This window comes from Lepidochelys olivacea, assembly GCF_965140295.1.
Source record: "Lepidochelys olivacea isolate rLepOli2 genome assembly, chromosome: 3".
Taxonomy (NCBI): Eukaryota; Metazoa; Chordata; order Testudines; family Cheloniidae; genus Lepidochelys; species Lepidochelys olivacea.
Window position 1 is genome coordinate 80753202 of NC_140413.1, and position 13096 is coordinate 80766297.

At 40.1% G+C, this 13096-nt stretch overlaps 1 protein-coding gene across 2 annotated transcripts in view; it reads right to left on the reverse strand.

The window, feature by feature from the left end:
* Nucleotides 1-234: 234 nt before the first annotated feature.
* The window catches only part of HACE1 (HECT domain and ankyrin repeat containing E3 ubiquitin protein ligase 1), a 91621-nt gene continuing 78759 nt past the window's right edge, over nucleotides 235-13096 (reverse strand). For both annotated transcript variants that reach the window (XM_084624590.1, XM_084624589.1), the window contains exons 21-24: nucleotides 12473-12571; nucleotides 12134-12204; nucleotides 1449-1562; nucleotides 235-949 (exon numbers count right to left, since the gene is read on the reverse strand). In XM_084624590.1, coding sequence (XP_084480716.1) covers nucleotides 847-949; nucleotides 1449-1562; nucleotides 12134-12204; nucleotides 12473-12571 — 387 coding nt within the window. In that variant the 3' untranslated portion in view covers nucleotides 235-846. The remainder of the gene's footprint in view (nucleotides 950-1448; nucleotides 1563-12133; nucleotides 12205-12472; nucleotides 12572-13096) is intronic.

Here is a 13096-nt window from a genome sequence, read left to right on the forward strand (position 1 = left end):
CTGGACAGTCACAGATTTTGCTAAAATATTAAAATTTAATTATACCTTTTCCACAGAGGACTATCGCAAGGCATGAGAAAAGGTATTCTTCGAATAAAGAACAGATATACATCTAAAACAATATATATAAGTTCTAAACGGCAAATTGACAACGAAGTCACAAATACTTTAATATTTAGTATAATATAGTGTACATGTTCATATAGAATATAAATTAGATCTTAATTCCATCCGCCGTTTACTTTTTCAGTGACAATGGTCTAAATTTTTACATTATATACATTAAAATACTAAAATGTTAAAAACCTTTTAATATAGGTACAATTCAATAACTGGGAAAATACATTAGATCTGTCATTTTGTACACTATCTAAATCAAACTTTCTATACAGTGTTCTCTGCAAAAATAAATGGCACTTTTACATGCAACAAGACACACAATACAAGTGTGTGTGTTAACAGCATATTATGTGAGTAGGAGGGAAACTATAAAACTCATTCACTCACACAGTTGAGAATCAGAAATAAAATTGGTGGGAAACATTGTGACAAACCTTCTCTTCTTCGTGTTATTTTAATGCTAATGAAAGTATACTGCTTTCAATACTAATCTAACATTAAAAAACAAAGATACAGTGTACTATGAAATTTAAGTCATGTAACAGTATCACAGACTTACTTAGACAACATAATGGACAGTAAACAGATCCTTTATGAATTTAAAAAAAAAAGTCAGCCCTGTCTCTGGGTCACAGCATCTAGGCTGCTTTTGTGTTGACAGTTTCCAAAATTACTTCTGCCACTCTGAATTGTGCATCAGTAGTCAGATGAGTTTTCCGGACTTCATTATGCCATTGTGTAACCATAGCTTCCACAGTGTAATGCCACAAGAAGCCTGTTCTTAAGGGTTTCTTTGCTTGGGTATTCAGGTAACTTGAGCATGTTGATACTAAAATAAAAGCATCACCATTAAATAGGAGAAGTAGAAGTAAAAATTTGATTGTTTTGTACTAGGTAATTAACATGAAACTGTCCTCTCAAATATGTATTCAAATCAGAAAACCCTGAAGTTGTCATATTTATGAAAAAACGCACTGCTGCATTGCAGTACCCGTCAGCATTCAAATGTACTGCAAGAAAATAAGTTCCTTGTGGTTTAAAGTAAAAAGCAACACAGTAATTTAGCTTGAAGCGTCCCTTAGTGATATTGTACTGCCTTCCATTAACTACATGGGAGTAGTTAAGGTTTCTCCTTCAAAAATATACCTACTTATGGCTTAACAACCAGTTTTATATTGGATCGTGGGTATGCTCCAAACTGACCAAAGGTTTTCCTTTTAATTAGGTTGTACAAGAGGGTTGTACCTGAAGTGTAAAACAAATAATGAAAACAATGAAAGGATTCTGCTCAGTTTCTTAATGCATTTAAATGAAACTATTTAACATACCATGTACTTGATGTTGGTAGCAAATTTGGAGTGTATGGCACAGCTGCAATTGTGAAATTCTGCAATCCACTGCCACCCATTATATGGGCAAAGCCACCATGAGGAACCCTGGAACTGAAAGCATCCACCAATTATTAAAACATTAAAAGGGTACTTGGGAGCTGAAAAACCAGCACACTGTAGAAATCTTGTATTGCCACGGCTAATGATCACCTGCTAAAAAATGGTTACCGACCTTTCTGCAACTATTGTTCTTCGAGATGTGTGCACATGTCCACTCCATTAGAGGTGCATGTACAACTCATATACAGTTCGCAGATAACGTTTTCCCCCTCAGCAGTACTCACTGGGGCAGCTCAAGCACCCTCTACGGCCAAGCGCCACTGCATGCCAGTAGAAGAGGACAGAGTCGCCCCCAATCCTCCTCAGCTCCTTCTTACTGGATAGATTCTGATAGAGAGAGGAAGGAGGGCGGGTTGTAGAATGGACTGGGCAACACATCTGAAAGAACGACAGTTACAGAAAGGTAGGTAACAGCTTTTTCTTCAAGTGATTGCACATGTTCATTCTATTATAGGTGATTCACAAGCAGATTAACATGGAGGTGGATTTGGAGTCTACCCGATCATTGTAAAACTGGCATTGTTCCTGGACTGATGGGAAACTACATAATGCGCAGTAAAAGCAAGTACTGATGACCAGACTGCTGCTTTGCAAATATCTAAATAGGTACTTGGACTAGAAAAGCTCCTGAAGTTGTATGTTCTCTACTCAAACGAGCCAACAATCGTGGCATGACATTAGCTAACTGGCAGCACAAACAAATACGAGAGAAAATCCTCTGAGTGGAAACTAGCATGCCTTTCACCCTGTCCACAAATCACAACAAATGACTGCATTGAAGTTCTAAAGGGTCTGGTGCTATCCAAGAATACGGCTTTCCTCGCACCCAACAAATAAAGCTCCTCCTCATCTGTATGCATGGTGAGGCTTCAGGAAAAACATCAGGCAATGTATTTGCTAATGTGGAAACTGGAAGCCACCTTGGTCAAGAATTTTGGGTGAGGGTACAGGTAAATTTTATCCCCATGGAAAATTGTACAAGGATGTTCTGAAACCACGGCTCAAAATTCACCCAATCTCCTTGTTGATGTTATAGGAACCAGAGAAAACACTTTCACAGAGAGGTAGAGTAGGGAGAGCATGTCGCAAGAGGTGCAAAGAGAGGTCCCACTGATTTTGTTAGTAAAGTTGAGATCCCACAGGGGAACAAGTCTTATACTCAAGGGTATAATCTGTTCAACTCTTAGAAATCTGGGCACTGCCTTGAGAGGTGGGCGGCTGTGGAGCAGTGGCTGTTGGCTGGGCATCAAGCTCTGAAGGCAGCGTCCTGCCAGCAGCAGTGCAGAAGTAAGGGTAGCAGTACTTCAACCCCCACTTCAATAAACTTGCAACTCCCCCCTCCCCACAACTCCTTTTTCGGTTAGGACCCCTACAATTACAACAATGTGAAATTTCGATTTAAATAGCTGAAATAATAAAATTTACAATTTTTAAAATCCTATGACTGTGAAATTGACCAAAATAGACTGTGAATTTGTCCAGATGTCGTGACCATTCATGATGAGGGGAGAGAGACCTGTGTCGGTGATCTGCCAACTTGTTCTACTCTCCTGGAAGGCAAACAACTTTGAGGTGAATGGAGTTAGTTATGCAGACTTCCCAAAATAGAACTGCTTCTGGCACAGTTGGGCGGAACATGATCCTTCTTGTCTATTTATATAAAACAGTGTTTAACAGACAAGATATCAACAGATTTTTTTTCCCAGAATACGTGGATTAAAGACAGAGAAGGCTAGACGACATGTAGTTTCCTGATGTTTATTCGAGTCCTCAGATTCCCATTCTTCTCAGATAAGCAGCTACCAGTGCCATTCACTTTGTGAAAAAAGCAAGGGGCTGCTGATATGGCAAATGGATGTTGTCAAGGTTCCTTCCCCACTCTGAATTCTAGGGTACAGATGTGGGGACCTGCATGAAAAGCCCCCCAAGCTTACTTTTACCAGCTTAGGTTAAAACTTTCCCAATGTACAAACTATTTTACCTTTTGCCCTTGGACTTATCGCTGCCACCACCAAACGTCTAACAGGGATATAATTTGGAAAGAGTCCGTTTGGAAACGTCTTTCCCCCCAAAATCCTCCCAAACGTTACATCCCCTTTCCTGGGGAAGGTTTGATAAAAATCCTCACCAATTTGCATAGGTGACCACAGACCCAAATCCTTGGATCTTAAGAACAATGAAAAAAATTCAGTTTCTTAAAAGAAGAATTTTAATAGAAGAAAAAGTAAAAAGAATCACCTCTGTAAAATCAAGATGGTAAATACCTTACAGGGTAATCAGATTCAAAACAGAGAATCCCCCTAGACAAAACCTTAAGTTACAAAAAGACACAAACAGGAATATCCATTCCATTCAGCACAGCTTATTTTCTCAGCCATTTAAAGAAACCAGAATCTAACGCATACCTAACTAGATTACTTACTAAGTTCTAAGACTCCATTCCTGTTCTGTCCCTGGCAAAAACATCACACAGAGAGAGAGAGCGCGCTTTGTTTCTCCCTCCCCCCAGCTTTTGAAAGTATCTGGTCTCCTCATTGGTCATTTTGTTCAGGTGCCAGCGAGGTTGTCCTAGCTTCTTAACCCTTTACAGGTGAAAGGGTTTTTCCTCTGGCCAGAAGGGATTTTAAAGGTGTTTACCCTTCCCTTTATATTTATGACAGATGTACTGTGAATTGGTAATATGTTCCATTTGCTATGAACCCGAGGAACTTGTGGTTGTCTGGACAGATTGCTATATGGAAGTAAGCATCCTTTAAGATGAGAGCAGTGTAGCAATCACCCTTTTCCAGAGAAGGAATAACGTAAATTGGGTGACCGTGCACAACTTTATTTTCTTCAAGTACTTGTTTAACTCTCAAATCTAAAATAGACTGAGACAACCTTTTGCTTCAGGAATAAGGAAAGAGCAGGAATTAAAAATCCTGCCCTCTGAGGAATAGAGGAACTTCCGCTATTGCTCCCACTAGAAAGAGATTGGTCCTCCTGCTGAAGAACGATCTCATGAGAGTGGTCCGTGAAAAGAGGTGGGGATGTGGAGACAGGAATAAATTGAAGGAAATATCCCACATCCACCATCCGTAGGACCCACTGACCCGATGTGAGTCCTAGCACACAGGAAGTGGGACAGAAGACTGGCAAAGGTATGGGTAGGAACCGATTCATCTGCAAGTACTGGTATGCTGCCCTCAACGAGCCCATCACAATGCATGTTTAGACTGGGCCACTGGTTGAGAGGAACCTGCTGTTGCAGATAACTAGAAGGGTGATGGTAGCTTCCTACAATTCCTGCCTCCTTTTCTTGGCAGGTCTGGGGGACAAAGTACAAAGAGCTGATATCTGCAAGCTTGCTGGAGCCAGAATTGCATCCTCTGTTACCTCTGTATGTAAATTCCAAGGGATTTTAGTGCTACCCTGGAATCTTTTAGGTAATGCAGCCTAACATCCTGTCTTTTCAGAAAAGAGGGATAAACCCTCAAATGGCAAATCCTGGATGGCCTGCTGTACTTCAGGAGCAAGACTAGAAAAGAGGTGGGCAAACTACAGCCCGCAGGACTCTCCTGCCCAGCCCCTGAGCTCCTGGCCCAGGAGACTACCCCTGGCTCCTCCCCCGCTGTTCCCCTCCCCCACAGCCTCAGCTCACTGCGCCACCAGTGCAATGCTCTGGGCAACGGGACTGTGAGCTCCTGTGGCAGCGCAGCTGCAGAGCCCGGCCAGACCCGGTGCTCTTTGCTGCATGGCTGCCTGTCCTGGTGCAGCCGCGCCGCTAGCCACTGGTGCTCCAGGCAGCGCAGTAAGGGAGCAGGGAGGAGATTGGATAGAGGGCAAGGGAGTTAGGGGGGTGATCAGGGGCTGGATAGGGGTCGAGGCGGTCAGAAGGCAGGGAACAGGGGGGTTGAATGCGGTCAGGGGACAGGGAGAAGGGGTAGTTGGATGGGGTAGGGGTGCTAGGGGGGCAGTCCCAGGTGGGCCCTCCATACAATTTCAAAAACCCGATGGGGCCCTCAGGCCAAAAAGTTTGCCCGCCCCTGGACTAGAAAATTACAGCGACGAACACCTCCTCATAGCAATAGCAAATGCCATGGAACGAGTCTGGTGCATCCGAACTGTCACAAGCTTACCTTTCGCTACCATGAGAGTGAACTCCTGCCTGGAGTCCTCTGGTAGCCTGTTCTTAAACTTCACGATATTTTCCCATAGGGTGAAGTCATAGCACAGTGATAGACCTCAATGGTACAAGAGCCAAATTAGCATTCAACATTATCCAAAAGAGCCACAGGTAGCGTGAATTCATTTTTTCATTTACTACAGAACTACATATTCACATTTAAACAGTATAGGAGGGGAAATATTTAGTTTCTATTGGGGTGTCAAATAATCACAGTTAACTCATGTGATTAACTCAAAAAAAGTAATCACAATTAAAAAAAGTAATAGCAATTAATCAGTTTTAATAACACTGTTATTTAATACATTTAAATTGCTATTGTATTGTTTATTTTGGATGTTTTCTCTACATTTTCAAATATATTAATTTCAAATTACAACACAGTATACAAAGTAGAGAGAGTGCTCACTATATAGTATTTTTATTACAAATATTTGCACTGTAAAAACAACAAAAGAAATAGTATTTTTCAATTCACATCATACAAGTACCATAGTGCAATCTCTTTATAGTGAAAGTGCAACTTACAAATGTAGATTTTTTTTGTTACATTCCTGCAGTCAAAAACAAAACAATGTAAAACTTTAGAGCCTACAAATCCGCTCAGTCCTACTTCTTGTTCAGCCAATCGCTAAGACAAACAAGTTTGTTCACATTTACGGGAGATAATGCTGCCCGCTTCTTATTTACAATGTCACCTGAAAGTGAGAACAGGAGTTCTCATGGCACTTTTGTAGCTGGCACTGCAAGGTATTTACGTGCCAGATATGCTAAACATTTGTATGTCCCTTCATGCTTCAGCCACCATTCCAGAAGACATGCTTCCATGCAGATGATGTTCATTAAAAAAATAATGCATTAATTAAATTTGTGGCTGAACTCCTTGGGGGAGAACTGCATGTCTCCTACTCTGTTTTACCCGCATTCTGCCATTTATTTCATATTACAGCAGTCTTGCACGATAAGCCAGCACATGATGTTTGCTTTAAAAACACTTTCACTGCAGATCTGACAAAACGCAAAGAAGATACCAATGTGAGATTTCTAAAGATAGCTACAGTACTCAACCCAAGGTTTAAGAATCTGAAGGGCCTTCCAAAATCCAAGCGGGACAAGATGTAGAGCATGCTTTCAGAAGTCTTAAAAGAGTAACATTCTGATACAGAAACTACAAAACCTGAACCACCAAAAAAGAATATCGACCTTCTGCTGGTGGCATCTGATTCAGATGAAAATGAATATTGTCGGACCACACTGCTTTGGATTGTTATCGAGCAGATCATCATCATCAGCACGGACACATGTCCTCTGGAATGGTTGTTGAAGAATGAAGGGACATATGAAACTTTAGGGCATCTGGCACACAAATATCTTGTGATGCCAGCTACAAAAATGCCATATGAATGCCTGTTCTCACTTTCAGGTGATATTGTAAACAAGAAGCAGGCAGCATTATCTCCCGCAAAGGTAAACAAACTTGTTTGTCTAAGTCATTGGCTGAACAAGAAATAGAACTGAGTGGACTTATAGGCTCTAAAGTTTTATTTTTGAATGCAGTTATTTTTTGTACATAATTCTACATTTGTAAGTTCAACTTGCATGATAGAGATTGCACTACAGTACTTCTATTAGGTGAATTGAAAAATATTACTACTTTTGTTTTTTACAGTGCAAAAATTTGTAATAAAAAATATAAACTGAGCACTATACACTTTGTATTGGTGTTGTAATTGAAGTCAATATTTTTGAAAATGTAGAAAATATTCCAAACTATTTAAATAAATAGTATTCTATTATTAACACTATGATTAATCGCAATTATTTTTAATCGCTTGACAGACTAAGTTTTTATATATATTATTCTCACAACAAAATGATGAATCAAGTATTATTTTATCAAATACAACTGGCTAACAAAACAGTAAAAGCTTCCTGATTGGTTAATAAGTTAGAACGGTTAATAATTGAATCACAGTGTTTTAATATGTGCTGCAAAGAGCCAAAGGAGAGACATTAAAGAGCCACAGTCGGAGTGTCACTGTCATAGCATCTTAGGAGAGCCTGCTGGTAAGCAATTCTTAGTTGTAGACCTCCTGTTGAATAAAGTTATTACTCACTCCTTGGCATTGATGCTTAGTGACCCTGCCTCTTGTGCTCATTAGCTGCTGTCACCACCAACACCTAATGGCAAGTGAGGGTTGAAGCCCTTAGAAGGGGTGGAGTATCTCCTTTCTGCCCATTTTATCATAGGTGAGAGGAAAGAAGGGAATCTGTCAAAGCATTTTATCCAGTTCCAGAAGGGCTTCATTAAATCAGAAGTGCAACTCTGGAGGGTCCAGCAAACGGTAAAATGTCCAGATGGTGGAATTTCTCATGGACCTCTTCCATGTGAAGGTCTAAAACAGAGGGCACCTTTTTAAGCAGTTCCTGGTGAGCCTTGTGATACTCTGGTGGCAGCGAATCACTCACCCATCTCTACAGCCTCATTTGGTGATGAGGAAGATGATGCACCAGGATGCAGAGACAATGGCTGGTCTGCCTCTTGCAGGGGAGGAGCTCTCAGACTTCCAGTTGCTCAGTACCTGTACAGGTACTAGGCCTCCAAGACTGTTGCCTATGCTGCCAATTATCTCAGTGCATCCTTGAGGAAGTCAACTCAGATGGGTGAGGAAAAGGTCCTAGCAGAGGGAGGGACACCCCACGGTGTCCAGAGCGATCACTGGTATAGGGTGAGGGGGTGGATCCCATGGTTGACTTGTCACTTGCAACGTGCCTATTATTGAGACTGTCTTGACTTCCATGGATCCCAGGGCTCTAATGGAGGACAACCCTCCCTTCCGGTATGGGACACAAAAGATCCCACTTCCAAATCTGACAAAGGTGACTCAGTCCTGCGATAACGGTGGAGCAGAATCATTGTGCACTGGAGACAGTTAAGCTGAACCCGGAGATGCTGATACCAGGGATATTAATGGTGGCATGCCCCTGGAGTGTACCGGCCTCCTAGGTATCAGGAGCGGCACTGGCATCACAGACTCTTGCAGAGCTGGCATAGAGACCTGATATCAGGAGCAGCTGGAACACTTCCTACACTGCCAGGGACACCGGTGCCAGAGGGTTAAGTAATTCTTTTGCAGTAGCGTACACTTCCAGCATCCTCAGTACCGGGACCGGGTCTGAAACAAACTTCAGGGGTTGGCCTCGACAGACCTGACACTGGCTCTGGAGTCGATTAGCCTCGCTTTGCAGCAGTGAAGCACTCAGGGGAATCTTTGCCTTCAAAGTCCGTCCCACAAATCTTTCTTTTACCTGACCTCAGTACCGAGATCTTACTGGATAAGGTACCATGTCATTGGCAGATGTGTCTCTCTCTTCTTCAGTACTGTCGATACAGAACATGGTGCCAAAGATGTCTTGGGAGGCACACACTGCGCTGATGGTCTAAGAATGTTCTGAACCCAATGGCTCTGATGAAGGGTGAAGTGCCATCCTCATAAAGAGACAGTTAAGTCTCACTGCTCTGTCTTTTTGAGTAAGGCTTAAATTCTGAGCAAATGTGTTACCTGTCACTGACATGGTACTCCCCCAGATACTTTTGGCAGCTGGGGTGTGGGTCACTGACTGGCATCAGTCTGACACATGACCGGCAAGACTTGAACCCTGGAGAGCAAGGCATGACTTCAGTACCAAATAACAAATTTGGTCCAAAAGGGACCTAACAACTGAAACCTAACTATGTATTACAACTCACTAACTAAGTACTAAATGGAAAAGACTATATACAGAGAGTGAGGGAACTAAACTTGCGATAGCAAGACTGGAAGTGCTCCAACCACTGTCACTGGCTGTAAGAAGGAACTGAGGGTGGATGAGGGGCAGTTCCAGCCTCTTATATTGGCACGCAGCAGTAGAGGGTGCTCAAGCCACCCTAACAGGTACCTCTGAGGAGGAAAGTTCTCTGACAACTGTGCACAAGGCACACACATACCTACAGTGGAACGGACATGTGCAATCACTCAAGGAAGAATGGTTGTTAGCAATAGGTCCCACTCTTCACCAATAGTGAAAATCTCTGCCTCACTCATGTTTTCTGTAATGCTGTTGAAAATGGGAGTGTCCCATTTATGATAGCTGTTAAATTGTTTAAACACTAGATAAGAGGGGCAAGCATGTGTTTGAGGAACTCACTCATTGTTAGCACTTGATGATTTTCCTTTATATATATATATATATATATATATATATATATATATATATATATATATATATATATATATATATATATATATATATATATATATAAACCTGTTGTCTTTATAGTTGAAGAAACATCAGTTAAAAAACTACCCTTCCATTATAAAAAGTAAGTTAATCTACCAAATATTCTTGACATGTCTTTTCCATAGCTTTGGCTTTTTTAAGAGTCAAGACTTAACAGTGTGGTATTTCTCACAGTAAAGCCAGTATACTAAAGAAAAGTGACTTAATAGAGTAATTATCAATTGTAATATTGTGGAACACTAAGGAAAATATTAACCGAAGAAATACTGTGAGCTTGACTATAAATCCATTCTCACCCTGAATAATGTGACTCACACTAACCTACAGTATGAGACTCAGCATAGTACCTATACCATTAGAGGCCATCTTTAAAATAGTGGTATAAAAACCTCTTCAATGGTGGGAGTGGGAGGGGTGTTTTGTTTTTTTGTTTTGTATAGTAGTGGTGTTTTCTCTCAGGAGACATGATCCCCCCTCCCATAGTATTCAAAAACAATTAAAAAAAAAAAAAGACAACCAGATAGAGACATAACTCCAAAGGATCCCTCAACCCAAATTCTCAGTAATGAAAAGTCACAATAGTTTCGTAAAAGTGCAACCATTATTTGATATCAACTTAAATTCTTATGTATACAGTGCACATGAATGTTAAAATATAAATGACATTACTATGAGACCCTCACTTGGAATATTAAGATACTGTTCAATAAGAGTTGTAGCTAGAATAAAATAATCTGATAAACACAAGGACATTCTTCTAAAGAATCTGAATATGACTTAAAATTCTGGATTTCAGGTACAGTTTTAAAAATATGCTTGCAAAATAATGAAAAAAACACTGAGTCTTTGCAAGGATTGAATGCGGAAGGAGAATGAAATACCTTCTCAATTCTAGGGGTCACTCTCTCTTTCAAACAGGGTTAAAGCCTACTGGGTGAAGTAGTGGAAATGGGGAGGGCTTGCATTGCCATGTATGTTTTGTGACTAAATAAAGGATTTTATAGTCAAACAGTAATCCAATTAATGGTACTTAAATATTTAGATGCTAAATATCAGTACTAGCTATCCATATCCAACAGATAACCAATATAAACTATTACCACGATGAGATTTAACAGACAACTTTCTTCTTCCAGTATTTATGGTCACCCATGGATGTACAGACTTGGGCTTACACCTTCTGAAGTAACAAAGTTTCTCAAACGGAACTGTGCTTAGAGCTACAATTCAGAATGGTTACAAGTAAAGATTATAAAAGTATCCACTTGTAATGTGCTTATGGTTGTATCTCTCTAACATGATTTTTCCTCCTGAGAATGATGATCTTTTGCTCTACAAACAGTTAAGAGTTCCACATTCAAATACAAAATAAAACTCAGGCCTTCTCATTCATCCAGCTATTAGCTACTGATTCTATGGCTTGGCATCTCATGTCAGTAAGTCAAAATGATACAAAATAGCTAGCTAGGGATATTCTGAAAGACTAATTTGCTGCAGAATTGTGCTTCACAGTATAAACTTTCATTCTGAAAAAAGTTTTAGTCATTTTTATGACGAAAACCTTTCAGATGTGAACCAAATATAAAGTGGTATTATGATATTAACCTCCTGAGTCTGCAGACAGTCTTCAGCAATAGCTTTCGGGGCATAAACTGTTCCCATTCATTTCAATGGAATCCAAACTTGAAGTTTAATGATAACTAAAATATAAACATTAAATATGTCCAGCCTCATGATTAAGAACAAACATATCCATCACTACTGGATGACCCTGAAGCATATTGGGGAAACTGTTGAGCTAAAGTTCTTCAAAAATTTCTACTCACCAGAAATCACAAGCCTGCTCCCACAAATGGAAGGAAAATGGAAAATGCATATCCTCCTCAGTGATAAAACATTAACCGACTCCTGGTGCAAAATCACTTTTCCTCCCATGACTTCCTCCATGCCAAAAGCCCCAAGTTACCTCCCACCCACAGCAAACGGTAGACTCCTAAGTGAGTATTCAGTTAAGAAAAAACACAGTTCTTGGTCAGGAAATGTGTCTTTCCATTTGCAATCCAGTTGATTCAAGAGTACGAGTAACATATGAAATATAAACAGAAATATTTCTCACCTGCCAGTAACAAATTGTAATAGTAACACTCGTTCTTCCTGAGTTAGTTCTTCTACAACATCCCAGAACCACTAAATGAAAAATAAGTTTAAAAAAAGTTTTCATTTTCCATTAATTTGAAAAAAAAGATATAAACAAATAAGGGCACATTTATAAATTTATGGTTTAAATTATGGAAATTAGCTCCGAGTCGGATTCATACCTCATTTTATTATGCGACATTCCCATCTTAAGTGATTTATAGGAATACTTTGGTTAATGTAAGTTTTCATCCAAAAATAGCAAAAACTTTGAAGGATTAAAATACAATATTCTCCATCCATTCAGCTGGGACTTTACCTGAACAACAGGGTCTTCTCTTTCATAGCCACTTGTGTAGTCTGTATTTTTTATCCAATCACTCACATCAATTTCTGGCATACCAGACAGCAACAGCTCCTTCAGGGGAAAAAAAACACAAATCCTGATTAGTCTTCTCGACAAACAATTAATTTTGAAGAGTGCAGTTGCCTTAATTAAAGAATAATCCTGAATGAAACCAAGACGCCTTTTCTGTTCCAATTTGCTTTTAATACTTTATTCCTAATAATAAATAAGATATCAAATCTTATAATACAGGATCCTTGAGTCTCCTACATTTTAAATAAGACAGGCAAACCTTTGTGTATTATTTAATTCCACCTGCAAGTCATCAGAAGTAGAAATTTAATTACAAGCAAGTGCAGTGTAAGCAAGGGAGCTAGTACAGTCCTGGTACCGGAGTTCCTCTAGAGCCAACCTATCTACCCGTCCTGCAGGCAAGGTGGATCTTTGCAGACTACTAGCTCTCCAATGAACAGAAATGGATTGGCTGAAAAACCTCTCTCCTTGACTGGGAAAGTCTTGTGCCACAGCTGGAGGTAGTTTTTTCCTTGGCCTTCTCTCCTGGCAAGGGGGAAGCAACTTTCATCCTTTTTGGCAGAG